The sequence below is a fragment of the Chionomys nivalis genome, chromosome X, assembly GCF_950005125.1.
Source record: "Chionomys nivalis chromosome X, mChiNiv1.1, whole genome shotgun sequence".
NCBI classification, from domain to species: domain Eukaryota; kingdom Metazoa; phylum Chordata; class Mammalia; order Rodentia; family Cricetidae; genus Chionomys; species Chionomys nivalis.
The window spans coordinates 86,868,251-86,887,954 of record NC_080112.1 but is presented as its reverse complement, the minus strand read 5'-3'; the positions used below and the strand labels follow the sequence as shown (position 1 = coordinate 86,887,954).

The 19,704-nt window shown below is 33.0% G+C and overlaps 1 protein-coding gene across 11 annotated transcripts in view; it reads right to left on the bottom strand.

Moving 5' to 3' along the window:
- Pcdh11x (protocadherin 11 X-linked) overlaps positions 1 to 19,704 on the bottom strand; it is a 596,387-nt gene that overhangs the window by 281,459 nt on the left and 295,224 nt on the right. For 4 of the 11 annotated variants that reach the window (XM_057760420.1, XM_057760424.1, XM_057760422.1 and 1 more), the window contains exon 4: positions 11,311 to 11,340. The exons of the other annotated variants lie outside the window; for them this stretch is intronic. In XM_057760420.1, coding sequence (XP_057616403.1) covers positions 11,311 to 11,340 — 30 coding nt within the window. The remainder of the gene's footprint in view (positions 1 to 11,310; positions 11,341 to 19,704) is intronic. 11 annotated transcript variants of the gene reach the window in all.

Sequence of the window (19,704 nt, the reverse complement as noted above, 5' to 3'; positions counted from 1 at the left end):
TTTGCATTGGTATCCATCTTGGTTTATCAATACAAATTTAAGGTCAATTTTATTATATATATTATATATATCTGCTCTTGATTAAGATAAATGTGTTTGTGTAGTTCATTTAAATATATAATGTATAATTAAGAAATATAAGTAAATAGAGAGTCATCAATAATATTCAAGATTGTAGTCACGCTAGTTAGGTTTTCTAGATATATAGAGATATATTTCATTTAGATAGGTATTCTTCATGTCTTTCAGAGTCCTTCATAATGTGGCATTTAAATGTTTTAAGAATTTAGGACTTATCATAACAATGAGACACATCTGCTACTGGCAGCACCAATTACTTCAAGAGGAAAATGGGCATCAAAGTGGCACCTCATGAAGCCATTTGGGCAAAAAACTGCTTTTGTCTGGACTGCTTGATGAACTGGACATGGAGGATCCACAGTGAAATGACTGCTAAACTTGCCTAAAGGTGAGACAATATTCCAGGGTTCCTGTTTCAGGAAAGAGTCTGCTAGACATTCTGCAGTACACAGGAAAAAGTGACTGACAAACTGCAAGTCTTTGAAATTTCCTGCTTCGTGGAAAAGTCTGCTAGATACTGTAGGCCAGTAGGCTGAAGATGGATGCCCCAATGGTACAGAAGAACTTTAAGTGACTATCAAGGCAGCGAGATGTCTCTTTCATTTCTAGTGTTTTGAAAGTTGCTTACAATGAACCTCCTGTTTACTTTAGGTAGTATTATATCCCTCTGGACTCTAATGGAGTTGAAAAATTGATAGTTATAGTTTTCCTTAGTTATGATAAAAAATAAAGTATATATGTAAATATTATAAATATAATTCTTGCTTGATACCTTTTTCACATGTAATTTTATTATGTTAAAGTTAAAATTTTTTCTTTTTCATTTAAACAGAAAAGGAGAGGTGATGTGGAATTCCCCTCTATATGCTTTGCATATCATTGTTTAATAAAGAAACTTCTTTGGGCTTATAGCAGACCTATAGGGAAAAGCAGATAGGTGGGGAAACTAAAGTGAATGCTGGGAGAAAAAAGGCTGAGTTGAGGAGAAGCCATGTAGTTCCGCCAGACACAGACAGGGGAACTTTACCTGGTAAGCCAAAGCCTCTTATTGATACAAAGATTAACAGAAATGGGTTAAATTAAGATGTAAGAGTTATCTAATAAGAAGCTAGAGCTAATGGGCCAAACAGTGATTTAAATAATATAGTTTCTGTGTGATTATTTTGGGACTGAGCAACTGGGAACAAACAAGTGGCCTTCCTCCTATTACAATAAAACTACATTTGTTTTATGGTAATTTTGATGACTTTCAAGTCTCAACTCTATCTAATCCTCTAATCATCATCACTATATTTCTTTATTCTATTAGTCCTACTCATAATCAATTACTTTACATTGATATGAGTGATTATTTATTTGTCTTTATTATCAAGTAAATAAACAGAAAATGTGATGTTAAAATTCTCCTTGTATTTTTAAATCATTAATCTTTCTTTATACTTGGGGATTTATAATTAGAAATTTATGAAAGTAGAAGGAAAATACTTTTCTTTTCCTAAAATGGTAAATATTTATCAAAATAATTTGTGTACCAAAAAAAAAGACACTCTAGTTAAACAATGACATTCCAGTTTGTAAAGCTCTTCCATTAAGTTCTTTTTTCTCCCCATTCCTCATATTTGATTCTCCACAGAGTCTCCAGGCTAACAGACTCTCTCCTTCTTTATGCCACATGATTCATACAGTCTTTCTACAATGTATTTACTATGGACTATCTGTCAATTAGATAGCACAGAACCTAGAAATTACTATAAAATGTACATTAAGAAATGTTCAGACTGCTACTGTCATAGGAGCCATAAAAATCTGATCTTTCTTCAGAATTTCTGCCATGTTGATGTCTGCCTGCTGTTGGGGAATATTAGTTCTAGATGTGAAATATTGTGAGATATTTGTTTAATGATCATGCTGCATTATTCATGTTGCATTTGGCTAACTCTGTAAAACTAAATTACTCTGCTTACCTAAAACACTTAATTGGTTTTATACAAAATGGCTAATAACTAGGCCAGAGAAGGATAGGTGGGGCTTCCTGTCAGAGAGAATAAAATTCAGAAGAGAGGAGCAAGAAAAGCAGAGAAGAGAAAGGCTGCAGTGTCCAGCTACCCAGACACAGAGCCAGTCACAGAGTAAGAATGAAAGAAAGGAATATAGAATAAAGAAAGATAAAAGTCCAGAGGCAAAAGCTAGATAGTGTAATTTAAGTACAAAAGGCACACTAGAAATAAACTAAGCTAAGCCCAGACATTCATAAGTAAGAATAAGTCTCCTCTCTGTGTACTTAATTGAGAGCTGGGTAGAGGGACCCCAAAGACTAAATAGTAAACAAACAAAATGAAGAAATAAACCATCACAAAAACAACTACAGCCTTCTATATAAGGTGCTAACTATACTTCTAATAAATATCTTCCCTTTAACTAACAATCTACCTTGGTGTCCCTGTTTGAATTCTAAACCTGAAATTTTTCATTATGTGTAGAAAAAGCCACCATTTTGTCAGTCTTTTTAATGTCATAAGGTCAACATGATATTCATAGAATATGATTGTAATGGCATTTCATTTGTGTTATAATAAATAAGATTTCTTGAAAATCAGAAACTAAAACAGTTCCAATGGTCAGCCTTACAGACCAGGCAGTGGTAACACACATCTTTAATCTCAGTAGCCAAAATAGTTGCCCTAAAAACCGGGCAGTGAATGTCTTTAATCCCAGTTGTGCATGCCTTTAATAAAAGAACTAGAGAAAATTATAAAAAAGAATAAAACTATCAGACACAGAGTTGTTCTGAGATTCTTGGAGTTAGGATTGCCATTTCAGTTTGAGGTAGAGATAAGAGCAAGATAAGAGATAGTTGGCTGATTTGCTTTTCTGACCTTCAGGTTGAACCACAATTTTTTTCTCTGAGTTTTTATTTATCATGCTTCATATGATACCTCCAGCATCTTCCCAAAATGAAGAATAAAACTATAAAGTAGTTGAGGATGAGTTTAATGTCTTGCAAAAGATTTCTAAGATTCCAGGTAATTTAATTAACAAGGAACTTCTTCTTCCTACTTTCTTCCTACAAATTTCACTCTAGCTACTTAATGATTGAAAACACAGATCTGAGTTTATTGTTAGCCTTTGTTCTTTTCACCAAATGAACATGAAATATATATATATATATATATATATATATATATATATATATATATACACACATATATGTACACACACAAATACAAAATACATACATACACATAAATATATGCATAAATGTTTATGTATATATTTCTCTTTTTGGAAAAACACAGTGCTATAGTAGTATAGTAATTGCTTCTATATTTTATTGGCCCAAGTCCTTTCATGATAATATTTCTGTAAGGAAAATATGAGTAATTGTTTGTTGATATATAATATATAAATTCAAGTCAGAGCACCATAGATTATCAGTTTCCATGTAACAGTTGATCATCATAGACATTGCCAAAGCTTTTAAATTATGTACTGACTCAGATTTAGAAGTCATTAATTGAATCCTAACAATTACTACCAATGTTTTCTAGAAAAAATAATAAAAGAATTATAAAATTGCCCAATCAGTGACAATAGAAAATCTCATATTCAAAAAATAGTCTGTAAATATGCCTAACACTATTGTACAGCTAAAGACCTGGGAATAATCCACTTAATACATATTAAAGTGGTATACAAATAAGCCTACAAATGTTTTCCTCTTTTCAACTGCTTTGAGTAATATATAGTTTCAATCCTTTTAAAACATCAACTTATTTTACTTGGGGTTTTATGGCTATTGTTTTCTGTATTTCAGAACAGGAAAAATAGCTGAAATGAATATGAATGATTTTATTTTGGAATGCCCTCAATACTATGCCACACACAGAGTGAAAACATCTGTTTCTTAGAGATATAATGGCAGATTTGATGCTCCAAAATGAGACGATGGACGGGCTAATGGATTAGAAAATTTTGATGAGAGATTTAGTGTTTTCAGTTAGGGAAAATAAAAGGGTTGTAATAATTTAGTCATTTGATTTCTGTTGCCAAAGATGAAAGAATTACTTTTTCAAATGAAATAATCCAAACTGAACAGTTTAATCAGTACCTTACAGAAAAATACTTGAAAATAATATTTTGAGTATCAAAGTTATTTTTAAAAAATAACAGTCAACATAGATTTTTTAGAAAACTGTGAGACACCATAATAATCATTTGAATTTAGGGCTAAGAACTAGTTTGTTATATATAACATTTTTTCTCTATAACAAAAAATATATTATTATTTGGAAATGAACATTTTTAAAATATCTGTATTTAGAAGTTCTAAGTATTTTTAAATAGTGTTATGCTATATTGTGGAAAATTAGAAGTCATGCTCTTTTGAATTAAAAAAAGCTCAATTAAATGTTCAAGAAAGTTTGGAAATCAAATTGAATAAGTGTGCTAAGGGTTTAGTAAAAGTAAAGACTACATTGTGCTAAAACCTAAGAAGCTACTACAATACAAGGATACTTCATCAGCTTGAATTCACGGTTCAGGTACAGAAATTATACCTTTATACATGGAGAGACTGCAGAGAACTTTGTGTAAGAAAGTTCTAAAAGAAAGATTCACAGCAGATTTGCACTAATAAAATCAAATTGAACTTAAAGTTATAACAAAAATTTTGTGTTTTAATTTGAATGAAAAAGATAAAGAATTAGTAGGAACCATATGATAATGTCAGCATAGATAAGGTAATAGGTATAGGATGATTTTTATTTTAAATATATTTTTCTTATAAAATGTAATTATAGATAAAAATGGGAGAGAGCTGTTGGAAACAGCGAAGACACTGAGTTCTGAGAATTATTAACACCGAATTGTTCATTCTTGGAGTCCATCATGAATCACTTCTTTTCCCAAGGGCTACCAAGCATTGACTGAGGTGACTGTGACATCCAGTCCTTGTGATAAGTTTCTCCTCCTGCCAGGGAAGCATTAGTTAAGTAAGGCAGTGATTACCACAGCTCCTTTCTGGGTAATAATATGTGTTTACATTGCTGTTGTCTTTTGTTTTAATCCTTTTATCTTAATTAGTTTTATGTTCTGTTACTGTGTGAAACCTCATAAACTCTATTTGAAAATATCGTGGATTCGAAAAAAAAAAAAAAATAAATAAAATGTAATTCTTAAAAGTTTTGACAAAGTGACTATAACAGACAGAATAAAACAAACTGCCAAATATTTCAAAATTTAAGAAGAAATAAAAGATAAAATAAAAAAGGCTGTCAGAGGCATACTGTTGTTTCAAAGGTGGTGTCTATTTTCAAATAACAGGTTTCAAAGGAACCTAAATATTTATGGGAGGAAATTGTATAAGGAATGAAAAAAGTTGAAAATGTTTGAACAGTTATTTAAGAATTAGTTTAGAAATTTAATAACAATAGAGTATCATAGCTTCTGAACAATATCTAGAGTTCTACTCAAGTTTAATACCATTAATACACACCAAGTTAAATCTTTGCTACAATTTCATAGTTATGTTCCTTCAAGTGTGGTCTGTCTAGAATACTAGAGGAAAAGGTTGCCTAAACATGAAAACTTATAGGGAACAAAGACAATAATCAAATAAGATAATAACATTAGAAGTATGTATTATAATAGGCAAAATAGAGAATGGAGATTTTAGAGAATCAAATCAGAGGAAAGTTCAAGTTAACTTTATGGTATAATACAATATCAATAATAAAGATAAGAAAATAAAAGTTGGGGACTCTGTCCAAAGACATTGTACACTTTAATTATGTTAAAATCAAACCCAGTAAGCACACATGTATAAATATAGGGACAAAATAATCAACAAATCAGCAAGTAACAATATAATACAAAATATTTACTTGTACTGATGACTACATTTACAGATGTGACACTCAATATGTGCAAGCATGTTTTTTAAGTACAGGTTGAGCATGGAAGGCTAATCCCAGAGGATTGAAGCTTTGTCCCATTTTTTTGAGAAAAAATGTCTGTTCCTTTAGATCCCTAATCAAAATTTCAGTTATTGTTATATTTAATAAATGCAAATATAGTCCATGGAAAAATAAGATATGATCCTGCAAAATGCTTCAGAGTGTTCTGCAACAGAATGTTCTTAGAAGTTATTATAGAAGAAAATTATGTAGTATGAGAGTAAACAGATTTCTTGGATAATAATGCCAAATTGAAGCCTTTCGTATTATTTAATTTTCTTGTCACACTGCTAGAACTAAAATAAAATTTTAATAGTGAAAACTAGCAAAATAAACAGAAAAATGGCACTTATATTTGTTGTAGCTTTAGTCTCATGAATTTGTTAGGAAATAATAGTATAAAATAATCATATATTAAAATAATCCTTCAGTACATACAAGGGATATAGATATATACTTTCAGTAGCATAACATATGTTTTGATTACATTTGGAAAAAAAGTTTATAAAATAAATCAAGGTCCCATTTTTTATTCAAATCCCCAAATTAAACGTTCAGGTTACTACCTAAAGGGAAAAAAAATTTCTTCCAAATATACCTGGCTTGCTGAGCTTCAAAGAAAGTACCTTGGAGATACCAGCACAATAAGGAGAGTAACACAATATTGCTCTAACATTGTTGTCACTCAACTCCTTTGTCTTCCTTCAAGCTGGAAGCAAATGAGTACACAAATGATAGGAATGAGAAAGAAGATAGGCAGTGACAAAGAAGTCTTTTCACTTTCATTCAGACTATAGTTGTTCTCAGTTAACCAGGAAATTAGTCAGAAAGGAGCTACTTTGGAAAATCACCTCAGGCAGATATAAAGAAATCAGAAACATATTCCTTAAAACATTTCATTCAGTTCTGTTTCTGCCATCTTCAGTTTAGCACTTTGGTGAACATAAACTCTAACAAACCAGGCCATTTGTGTAACGCCTCAAGGCATCTTAGATATAGCCTTTACCAAAGAGGGGAGGGAATCTCAAAAATTTCTATATGAAAAACCCCATGTTAATGATAAATAAGGAAGAAAAAAGAGTTTAAGTATAACAACCAGTGAGTGCTCATAATTTTATTTTAAAATTACTGACCAAGCATGTTACAAGAAATTGTATTATTTTATTTAGTTGAAAATAAATTTTGCTACTATTTATTCAGTCAGAGTGGTGTTGTTTTGAAATGCATTTTCCTCTTAATTAGCTATTATCTGTCAGAATATCAGCTACCTAAAGAGTGAATGAACTGTGGAGTGTGGCATTTCCTTTTATTATGCTATCTGAATGCCACTAGATGATCTGTGAAATATCATATTTAAGAATTGACACAAAGACTTTATATTTCTAACTTAAACTTCTATTTAGAATATAAAAATAGGTCCGATTTAGTGAGATCTCTTAAGCCTCTTAAATTTAAAATCTAATAAAGTCATTGAAAAATTCTCTTTTAATATTTTAGAACCTATAAAACAATCAAACATTCATGAAGGCATAAGATAATGTATTGTTATTAATTTTTATGAATGTGGTATCGAATTAAAATGAACATAAAAGGTATAGTATAGAATTAATTAAAAATCTAAATAGGTGAAGTTCATGGGTGCAAAAGATTAATTAATCTTTCATGGAAACATTTGTCATAAATTAAAAGTTAATGAATATTCTGACACTTAATATATTTAAGGTTTATAACTTCTCAAATTTAACATCCAAAATACTCATTAAAATGCATGCATAAATGTAATGGACCAAAAAAAAGGACATCAGAGGACAGATCTCACTTTTATGGTATATGGCAACCGTATTATATCAAGATATGTGTAATACACTAGTTAAACATCTTTAATTATGCATTTTAATAATGAAGAGAAATAGTTCCAAAAAAAATATTAATTAAATTTTTTTAAAAACCTCCATTATAAAGAACTTGAAAATAAAAATCATCCACTACTAAAAATTTGAATATAATTCTCTCATTCTCTGTCTCTGCCTCTGTGTGTAGCACAGACAATAAGGACAACATTGAACAAATGGGACCTCCTAAAATGGGACCTGTAAAGCAAAGGACACTGTCATTAAGACAGAAAGGCAACCTACTGACTGGGAGAAGACCTTCATCAACCCCGCAACAGACAAAGGTAGCATCTCCAAAATAAAGAAAGAACTCAAGAAACTAGACCTTAAAATGCTAATTAACCCAATTAAAAATGGGGCACTGAACTGAACAGAGAATTCTCAACAGAAGAAGTTCAAATGGCCAAAAGACACTTAAGGTCATCCTCGACCTCCTTAGAGAAAAGGGAAATGCAAATTAAAACAACTTTGAGATATCATCTTACACCTGTCAGTATGGCTAGAATCAAAAACACCAATAATAGCCTTTGCTGGAGAGGATGTGGAGTAAGAGGAACACTCATCCATTGCTACTGGGAATGCAAACTTGTGTAACCACTTTGGAAATCAGTGTGGCAGTTTCTTAGGAAATTTGTGATCAACCTACCCCAGGATTCAGCAATACCACTCTTGGGAATATACCCAAGAGATGCTCTATCATACTACAAAAACATTTGTTCAACTATGTTCATAGCAGCAATATTTGTAATAGCCAAAACCTGGAAACAACCTAAATTCCCCTCAATGGAAGAATGGATAAAGAAAGTGTGAAATACATATGCATTAGAGTACTACTCAGCTGTAAAAAAACAATGACGACTTGAATTTTGCATGCAAATGGATGGAAATAGAAAGCACTATCCCAAGTGAGATAACCCACACCCAAAAAGATGAATATGGTGGGTACTCACTCATAAGTGGATTCTAGCCATAAATAAAGGACTTTGAGCTTATAATCTGTGATCCTAGAGAAGCTAAATAAGAAGGTGAACCCAAAGAAAAACATAGTTATCTTCCTGGATATTGGAAGGAGACAAGATTGGCAGGCAAAAATTGGAAACTTGGGGGTGGGGGTAAGGGGAGAAGGGGAGAAAAACGTGAGAAGGGGGGGATGGGGAGAGCTTGGGGGAATGGGACGGTTGGGATGGAGGAAGGGTGGATATGGGAGCAGGGAAGTAGATATCTTAATTAAGGGAGCCATTTTAGGTTTGGCAAGAGACTTGACTCTAAAGGTGTCCCCAGGTGTCCATGGAGATGTCCCTAGCTAGATCTTTGGGCAGCTGAGGAGAGGAAGCCTGAAATGGCCCTATCTTATAGCCATACTGATGAATATCTTGCATATCACCATAGAACCTTCATATGGTGATGGATGAAGCTAGAAACAGAGACCCACTTTGGAGCACTGGACTGAGCTCCCAAGGTCCACATAAGGAGCAGAAGGAGGGAGAACATGAGCAAGGAAGTCAGGACCACAAGGAGTACGCCCACCCACTGAGACATTGGGGCTGATCTAATGGGAGCTCAACAGAGCAAGCTGGACTGGGACTGATGGAGCATATGATCAAACCAGACTCTCTGAACGTATTGGACAAGGAGGGCTGACTGAGAAGCCAAGGACAATGGCACTGGGTTTTGATCCTACTGTATGTACTGGCTTTGTGGGAGCCTAGTCTGTTTGGATGCTCACCTTCCTAGAGCTGGATGGAGGGGGAGGACCTTGGACTTCCCACAGGGCAGGGAACCCTGACTGCTCTTTGGACTGGAGAGGGAGAAGGAGAGGGATGGGGCAAGGGGAATGGAAATAGTAGGAGGGGGGGAGGTGGAAATTTTTAAGTAAAAATAAATTAAAAAAATAAAAATAAAGTTTCTACTTTCTCTCTGTCAATCTTCTTTCGCTTTTAGCTAGTGCCATTTTATTAACAATTATATTTGATTTTATGTTTTAAATGGACAATTCTATTATTCTTTTTATGGACTTTGGTCTTCTGAGTGGATTAAGTTTTAAAATTTCAACATTTCAAGGACATAGTGACTTTAAAGACAGTTCATAAAGACATTTGAAAACTCTTGGGAAAGTATATTGATTTATACTCTGATACTGTTATTTTACTTTTTCCTTCAAACATTGATGCTAATTCACTTTGACATTCTAGTAAAATTCCATTTTCAGGAAGTTCTCACACTTCATAAAAGTGTGTAAGGGCATCAGATGTAGCTCAAGACTTTTTGGCAGAGCCTAGTTCATCTAGTTATTCTTCCAATGTCAGATTTGACCCATGAAACCACAGTAAAATAGTTCATAATGAAAATTATATATATATATATTTAGTCTATTAGTAAAAACAGCCTTATGCTGGTACCTTGAATGAATATTTGTTAATGGCTTAATATAATATCATTTGTTAGAAGTTCAATGTTATTACTGTTCATTCAATCTGAAAACATGATAAGAAACCCAAGATATAATGCTAGGAAGTTTGTCATATAAAAAAAGAATAGTTAATTAATACTTGTGGCCAACTATTTAATTAAGGAGAGAATTAAAATTTGCTGGAGTATGTAAATCATCTTTATATTTTATTTTATGGATTCTGGAAAGCTAACATTACTCAGAAGCACCTGGCAATGGTGGTACATGCCTTTAATCCCAACACTCGGGAGGCAGAGTCAGCTGGATCTCTGTGAGTTTGAGGCCAGACTGGACTACAAGAGCTATTTCCAGGACAGGCTCCAAAGCTACAGAGAAACCCTGTCTCAAAAAACCAAAAAAAAAAAAAAAAAAAGAAAAAGAAAAAGAAAAACATTATGCAGAAGACTTAACTTTAACTCTCATATTATTCCCAGAATTAAAGATTTTCACACTGAAATTTGATATTCTACAAATTTGTTCCTCAAAGAGTAATATTTTGTTGATTATAAACTAGTAGGATATTTGTAATTTTCTTTGTTTGATGCTACCAGAGTTTCCTTACTCATATTCACTAATTTTCCATGATTTCTGATATGAGAACTGACATAAAATTACAACTTTTTATAGCTAAAATTTATCACACAAAACATGTATTACCTAGACATCTACAAACTAATAATGTTAAAAGTATGTTTAATTTTGAAACAGTGAGAAAAGAAAGTATTGGTAAAAAATAAAATAAGTCCTGGAAATTGGATCTAGAACTATGTAAGTAATACAGAATATCAAGACAGCTCAATGTAAAGCTCTTCTAAGGCAGAGCCATCATATATGTCATACTAAATACTGATAGTTTTAACTACACAAAGCAATAGCTAAGGTTAAGCAAAATAAATAAAAATATAACATTTAAAAAAATATTTTGCTATCTTACCTTTCCTGTTTTTCTCCCTTCAGATTTCCGCTGATTTGGGAAGCGAGGGAAGCAAAACAAAACAAAAACAAAGACAAAAAATCAGCTCTAATTTGATTACTTCACGTTTCTTATTCCTAAAATATTGTGGTTCCCCCCACCCAGCTCACGGAGCAGCAAGCTCTGGTGGGTCCCCAGCAGTGCCGGGCGCCGGCTCCAGAGTCTGGCACCCAAGTCGCGGCAGAGGGAAGCCATGCCGCAGAATTCCCAATGCACGGTGGTTGTGAGCAGACCCATGGACACAGAAAGTAGCCATAAAAGCATTTATTAAAGGGGGAGAAAGGGAGGGAGGGAGGGAGGGAGGGAGGGAGGGAGGGAGAGAGAGAGAGAGAGAGAGAGAGAAAGAGAGAGAGAGAGAGAAGAGATAGAGAGAAAGAGGGAAAGAGACAGAGAAAACACGTGGGCACGCAGAAGAAGCAGAAGAGAGGGAAGAGGCAAGATGGCGACAAGCAGGTCAGAGGTAATGGGAGTGGGCGTGGCTTGTCCCTTAAAGGGACAGGAAAGCACAATAATGTTTATTTCATTTTCTACAAAACTGTGTCAGTATTACTGGTGTAACATTATATTGTTTTGCTCTGATTTCAGTGATTGAATGAACAAATTTAAAAATACTATAAAATTCATGTAACATCATGAACAACCATATTAAACACTGATTGCTTTTAAAAGCTTTACTTAACCAACATAGCCACTAGTGAAAAGAACTATAGAATATGCCATTTAAATGTTTTAAAAACTTAGGAATTTCATGACAATGAGATGCACGTGCTCCTGGCAGCACATTTATTATTTAAAACAGAATAAATTAAATTCATTAGAAATTATTTAATTAAAAACAACATACAGATTATCCATATGACATTATGCCAATATTTATAAATGATAAGTCAATAAATTTGATGGTTCTTAAAAGGGATATCTTAATTTAATTCAGTTCACCTAATTGACTAAAACAATCAAGATCAACTTATAGAATTCAATTTATTTAAGATTGTTTTCTTTGTGATTTTCCTCAATTATCAGTTAAGACTCAATATTTTAGAACATTCATAGTTACAGATTTATTCTGAGTTTTAAAGGTTAAAGAAACTATGTAACAAATGAACTATGTCTATCTTTCTAAGTAATTATTATCTTCAAAGTCCCTTTTTCTACTTTTGTTTTGGTTCCCTGTTCATTGTACAATAATGCAAAGCTTGCACAGACAACCTGTTAGAAAGCAAACAATCACAGAAAGTTGGATACAGTATTTGTAAATACAGAGGGGACTACATTCAATTTTATGACCAAGAAAAGATAGCATATATTTTTAATACAATGGCCTATTATCAGTCTCAAAGAATGAATGTTTATCTGTCAAATAATCACAATTTGAACTTTCAGAGTTGGCATAATGGTAGGTGTTCAGAGACAAGATCCATATATATGTGTGTGTTAATATATATTAATAAATATATTTATTTTAATAAATAATGTATATATAAATGAATTGATGAGATTTAAACATTCACTAGCAATCAAATTTTTATTTTTGCAGATGAATATGTTATCTCAAAGATTTCTATTGTTGATGGCATGGATGCTAATTATTTCCATCCCTAAATGCATAAGTAAAAATAAATTATTTCTTCTTAGTTATTTCAGTCATAAATTTAATTAATACTATATGGTTTTCAAATACATATATAATTTGAAGTACAAATGCTAGCCGTATAGTAATGATATTTAGTTGTTTGAGGAATTTTCTTATTGTTCCACAGCAGTGGCTATAATTTACATTGCTTCCAATAGTGTATGAAGTTTACATGTTCTCCCTTAAATTCTTGGAATTAAAATTTAAATAACGACCTTTTTAATTACTTCTGACAAAATATTTAAATATCATGCACTAAAAGTAAAATTGACTATAAGGTTATGTGGTATGACTATTCTTTGATATTTATTGCATTATTATATACTACTAGGATACTCATTATAATTAGATTGAAATGTAGCTTATTGTCTCATATGATTTCTTACATAATTTGAAACAAACATATAATAATAAAATTATGTTTAAGCAAAAATACTCCTAAATTACTATAATATTGTTCTCTATTATGGAGGAGGAACTCTAAGAGTCCCATAAGTTACTGAGAAATAATTAGTTGTTAGTAGGTGGTCTGAGAGGAAGAATCATTCTTTTTTTAATGTTTTCACTAATAGGAATGGCATGCTGCAGTGGATGGTCCCATACCCATGCTCATGCCTAACCACACCTATTCGACAAAAACAATTATATAATTAAAGACAAGAAACTAGTAGGGAAACATATTGGGAACTTATGAAGGGAGTTGAAGAGGGAAATATGTAGTGGACATGATCAAATTCATTGCATGTATTAAGAAATTTTCAGCCGGGCGCATGCCTTTAATCCCAGCACTCGGGAGGCAGAGGCAGGTATATCTCTGTGAGTTTGAGGCCAGCCTGATCTACAAAGGGAGTTCCAGGACAGGCTCCAAAGCTACAGAGAAACCCTGTCTCGAAAAAACCAAAAAAAAAAAAAAAAAAAAAAATCAAAGAATGAATGAAAAATATTACCTATTTAAATCTAAAGCACTTTTCCACATGAACTTGAGTATTGTTCTTTCAAGGTCAATGAAGAATTTTGCTGGGATTTTGCTGGACACTGAAATATATGTGTAGATTTTTTTGGTAAGATTGCCATTTTTACTATGCTAATTTTACCTACCAAGCCCAGGACAGCCAAAACAATCATGTACAATAAAGGAACTTCTGGAGTTATCACAATCACTGACTTCAAACTCTACTACAGAGCCATAGCACTGAAAACAGCCTGCTATTGACATAAAAGCAGACAAGAGGAAGAATGAAATTAATTCAAAGACCTGGATATCAATCCACAAACCTACCAACTCCTAATTTTTGACCAAGAGGAAAAAAAAAATAAAAAGGTAAAGAAAAAGAAAGCATATTCAATAAATGGTGCTTGCATAACTGGTTATGAACATGTGGAAGAATGACAATAGAGCCATATGTATTGTCAAAGAGCTAGTCACACTGAACCTCAGAGAAGAGAAAGTTGGAAGTACACTTGAACACATTGGCATAGGAGGCAATTTCCTAAATATAACTCTGATAGCATAGACACTGAGAGCAACAATAAATAAATGGGACCTCCTTAAACTGAAAAGCTTCGGTAAAGCAAAGGACACAGTCAATAGATACAAAGGTAGCCTACAGAATAGGAAAAGTTTTTTACCAACTCCACATCAGACAGAGGGCTGATCTCCAAACTACATAAACAACTGAAGAAACTGGGCATCAAAAGAACAAATAATCAAATAAAATGGGGTACAGACTTAAAGAACGCTCAACAGATGAATCTAAAATGGCTGAAAGACATTTAAGTAAATGTTCGACATCCTTAGCATTCAGAGAAATGCAAATCAAAACCACTCTGAGATTCCATTTTATACCTATCAGAATGGCCAAAATCAAAAACACTGATGACAGCTTATACTGGAGAGAATGTGGGGTCAAGGAAACACTCCTCCATTTCTGGTGGTAGTACAAACTTGTACAGCTGTTTTGGAAATCAATATGACAATTTCTCAGATAACTATGAAACAATATACTTCAAGACCCAGAAATACCACTTTTATGTATATACTCAAAGGATGCTCAGTCATACCACAAGGACATGTGCTCAACTATGTTCATAACAGATTTGTCATAGCCAGAAACTGGAAACAACCTAAATGTCCCTCGACTGAAGAATGAATAAAGAAGATGTGGTAATTTATAAAATGGAGTACTATATAGCTGAAAAAATAATGACATCTTGAAATCACTGCGCAAATTGGATGGATTTAAATTACACCATATTTAGTGAGGTAACCCAGACTCAGAAAGAGAAATATAATATGTACTGACTCATGAATGGCTTTTAGACATAAAGCAGAGAAAAATCAGTTTACAATTCACAATCCCAGAGAATCTAGACAACAAAGAAGACCCTAATATACTTGAGAAGTAGAAAAATAAAGATCTTTCAAGTAAATTGGTAGCATGTGGATCATGGGAGAGGGTAGAAAGGAAGTGGGAAGGAAGAGAGATAGAAGGGGAATAGAGAAAAATATATAGCTCAATAAAAACAATAAAATAAAGAAAAAACTTCTAAGTATTATATATCACAATAAATAGCTCCTAGAGATTAAAATTTAGAGTGACAAGATAAAACACAGTTACCTTTGCTTCCTAAAAAACTAGATTCCTCCCAGCACTTGGGAGGCAGAGGCAGGAGGATCTCTGTGAGTTCGAGACCAGCCTGGTCTACAAGAGCTAGTTCCAGGACAGGCTCCAAAACCACAGAGAAACCCTGTCTTGAAAAACCAAAAAAAAAAAAAAAAAAAAACCTAGATTCTATAAAATGGAATAGAAATAACATAGATACATATAACAGTCATAGTATCCAAACAATATCATCTTCTTCTTCACTAAGAAGCATTACTTTCTCATAGAATAATTTGTTCATATTTAGTTGCCATGTTAGCAGAGATGTAAAATGAAACTTCATATTTACCACAGCCCAACCAATCAGTATCTATGAAGCTGTCAGAGTTTCCTAAGACACATAGAAAAGCACACTTCCTGAATGGTTTATGAGGTCTCTAATTGTCAAAGGCTCACATTAAAACTGCATGGGATAGGGTCTGAGCTTCATTTTGAAAGTTATTTCATTTACCTAGAGGTGTGCATACCCAGGCATCTTCTCTGTATTTAGAACTTAAAATATTTAAAATATTTTAAGCTTGTTTACATTTTTACTGCTGTGTGAACTTATCTTGGAAACTTTCTTCTTAGAAATTTGACTTTGTTGAAGTTGTTATTTTCAGTTTCCAATGCAACATAAACCAGACAATGATTCCATTTATCTGTCTGACTGCTTTAATCTCAGCAGAGTTCTGTATTTAAGAGAGTTTTGTTTGTATTATGGATTAATTATCATTTGTTGTTTTGAAAGATTAAGAAAATTATAATTCGTAAAGAGTTTAATTATGAAATTTTATCAAACAACAACCCACTAATTGAACATCTACTCTGTGACAACAAAAGCAGCTAAATTCTTAATCACACAATGTAAATTGCTTAGCTTAAACGCAGTTTCACTGTTATTAATTCTGTAGCTTGTCTGACTGGGTAAATTACTTAAGCACTTTGTGAATGAGTATGTTTATTTGTAAAACACCAGTAATAATACTATTAACATGACAAGGTGGTTATAATATCTAATTAAGCTAATACACAGTTATGTAGTAAGGATTAAAAAATGTTGGCCATCAATGGTATTATCATTATTTTAGCAGCACTACAGTGTTTGAAACTATGAAATACTTTGTTAAATAATGATAATGTGGTCTCATATAGTTAATGTTTAGTACACACTTGCTGTTTAGAAATGATTAAGATATGACTTTGCTGAAAAAAGTGAGTCACTGGGGATGGGTTTTAAGTTTTCAAAAACAAATATGACATTCCGATTCACTGTCTGCCTGGAACTTATAGATCATATGTGAATTCTCAACTACTTCTACAGTTCTATTCCTTGACCTGAGAAGTCCTACTGTATATGTGTTTCTTTTATTGGTTAATGAATAAAGAAGTTTTTTGGCCTATGATAGGGTAGATTATATCTAGGCAGGAAAACTAAATTGAATTCTGGGAGAAAGCAAGTGGAGTCAAAGAGAAGTCATGTAGCCACTACAAGATGCCTCTGCAAGGAGCCCACCAAAATTTGGCCAGTAGGCTAAAAACTTGCGGTAATTAACACATTAATGGAGAGGAGTTACTTTACGATATAAGAGCTAGGTAGAACTACACTTAAGCTATTGGCCTAACAGTATTGCAAATAATATAGTTTTGGAGTGATTATTTTAAGTCTGAGCAGCCAGGAACAAACAACCTCCCTCAACAAATTGGAGTGTCAATGTGTGCCAACTAAAACCTGAGAGAGTTTATAAAAAATTCTAGACACACACACACACACACAAAGTTTAGCTGCAATTTTTCTTTTCCCTTTGGACAGAATCTATTTGTTGGCGGTAAGAAGGAGCACCACAGCTCATTTAAATGAGGTCTTTATGATTCACCATTATCAGCCAAAAAAATGCAGTTTCTTTAAATATGGTTCACCAGCAAAAGCAGCTCTGACTCTTTCAGGAGGTTAGGCTACAGAACATTTAAGTGGGGTTTGTGAACACAGTACTACAACATGCTTAATGGCATCATAGATCCATTGTGTCCCTGAAAATGGGGTGATATACATGGCTTTTAGAGGCAGTGAATATGCTTCTGCCATGTTAGACTGGGCAAAGCCAACAGGAGGGCAGCAGATTTGATCCTAGCCATGCCTGCATAGAATTTGAGGAAAAAGGTAGTCCTGATCAAAAAGTACTTAAAGATAGTCATGCAATAAAGAAAAAATCAGATGTAAAAGACTTCTAAATGGTTCATAGTGTTGGATGAATGTACATAGGCTTGCTACAGAGAAAAAAAGAGTATGGAGAGCTAAAAAAAAGTAGTAAATTGTTTAAGAAAAGAGCTAAGTCTTTAAGAGACACAGTACAGAAAGCCATAGATTAAAGGAGTAAAGAAAAATAAGCCATATAAAGATGGAATATACACAGAGAGTCTGGATTATGTATATTATTGTTTTATTTGAATTTTTTTCACTGTGAAGGAGCTAAGTACAGAGAGATACTACATTGTAAGGGCTGTTAAGTTAGGACAGCATATGTATTTTAAAAGTATCTTGATTTCAAAATTTGGGCCTAAGAATGTGTTGCTTTGGAAAAGAGGTTCTTCTTTTGTTTCCACAGAGGATCAGAACCTGTGGATTCCTTCCAGACTAATGTGGTTTGATGGACTAAGATCACCTGACAGGTCTCCATGAACATCCCCCCAAAATACTTTGCCCAACAGAGAAGCAGGACACAGTTTGGAGAGAACTACACTCAAATTACTCAAATATTGTTTTTAAATGTTTGTTTACACTTAAAAGTAAATATGCTATAGAGATAAATACTTTGCATTGGTATGTATCTTGATCTATTGTTTAAAATTTAAGGTTAATTTAGTTAGATGTATGTTTCTGCTCTTGATTAAGGTATTATGTTTTGCAACTCATTTAAAAATGTAATGTATAATTAAGAAATACAGGCTAATAAAAGTCATCTGTAATAATCAAGCTTGTATTCATGTTAGGTAGGTTTTCTAGATATATAGGTATATATTTCAGTTAGATAATTTTTAAAATTTTCAAAGAACTATAGAATATGCCATTTAAATGTTTTAAAAACTTAGGAATTTCATGACAATGAGATGTACGTGCTCCTGGCAGCACCAATCTACTTCAAGATGATGATGGATATCAAAGATTATGGAGATTGTTAGCCATTTGGGCAAGAAACTGCTCTTGCCTGGACTGTTTGATGTTATGCTGTATGAACTGGGCATGCAGGACCCACAGAAAAATCACTATAGAACTTGCCTAATGGTGAGACAGTCCTTCAGACTTCCTGCTTAAGAAAGAGACTGCAAAATATTCTCCAGTACACAGAAGAAAGTGACTGACAAACATCCAATATAGTTGGAACTGTCTTTCAAATTTTCTTCTTTATGGGAAAGTGTAGGCAGATACTATGGGCCTATAGGCTGAATATGGACGTTCTAATGATACAGAAGAACTTTGGGTGACTATCCAGGCAGTGGATGTCTCTGCCATCTAGAGTTTTGGAAATTGTTTACAATTCACTTCGTGTTAATTTAGGTAATATTATTTCCTTCTGGAATCTTTGATGGCATTGAAGAAACATAGTTATAATTATAAAAGATGGATTAGAGATAAAACTTCAGATTCACAAAGATAAGATAGATGATAGAGTACTTTCCTTAATTTGCTAAATGAAAATTGACTAAATATTGTAACTATAATTTTTTCTTGATAACTGTTTTGTTGTATGTAATCTTGCTATGTTAAAGTCAAAACTTTATTTTTTATTCATACAGAAAAAGGGAGACGATGTGGGAAGTCCTTCTGTATATGTTTTGTTTTTATTATTCAATGAATACAGAAGTTGCTTTTGCCTGTGATCAGACAGAATATACCTAGGCAGGATAACTATACTGAATGCTGGAACAAAGAAGGTGGAGTCAAAGAGAATCCATGTAGCTGCTCCAAGAGACAGATGCCTCTACCAGAGCTTGCTCTCAGCTATTAAAATCTCTGAATGCTCTTGCAGAGGATTATAGTTCAACTCTCAGCACCCACATGGCATCTCAGAACAACATATA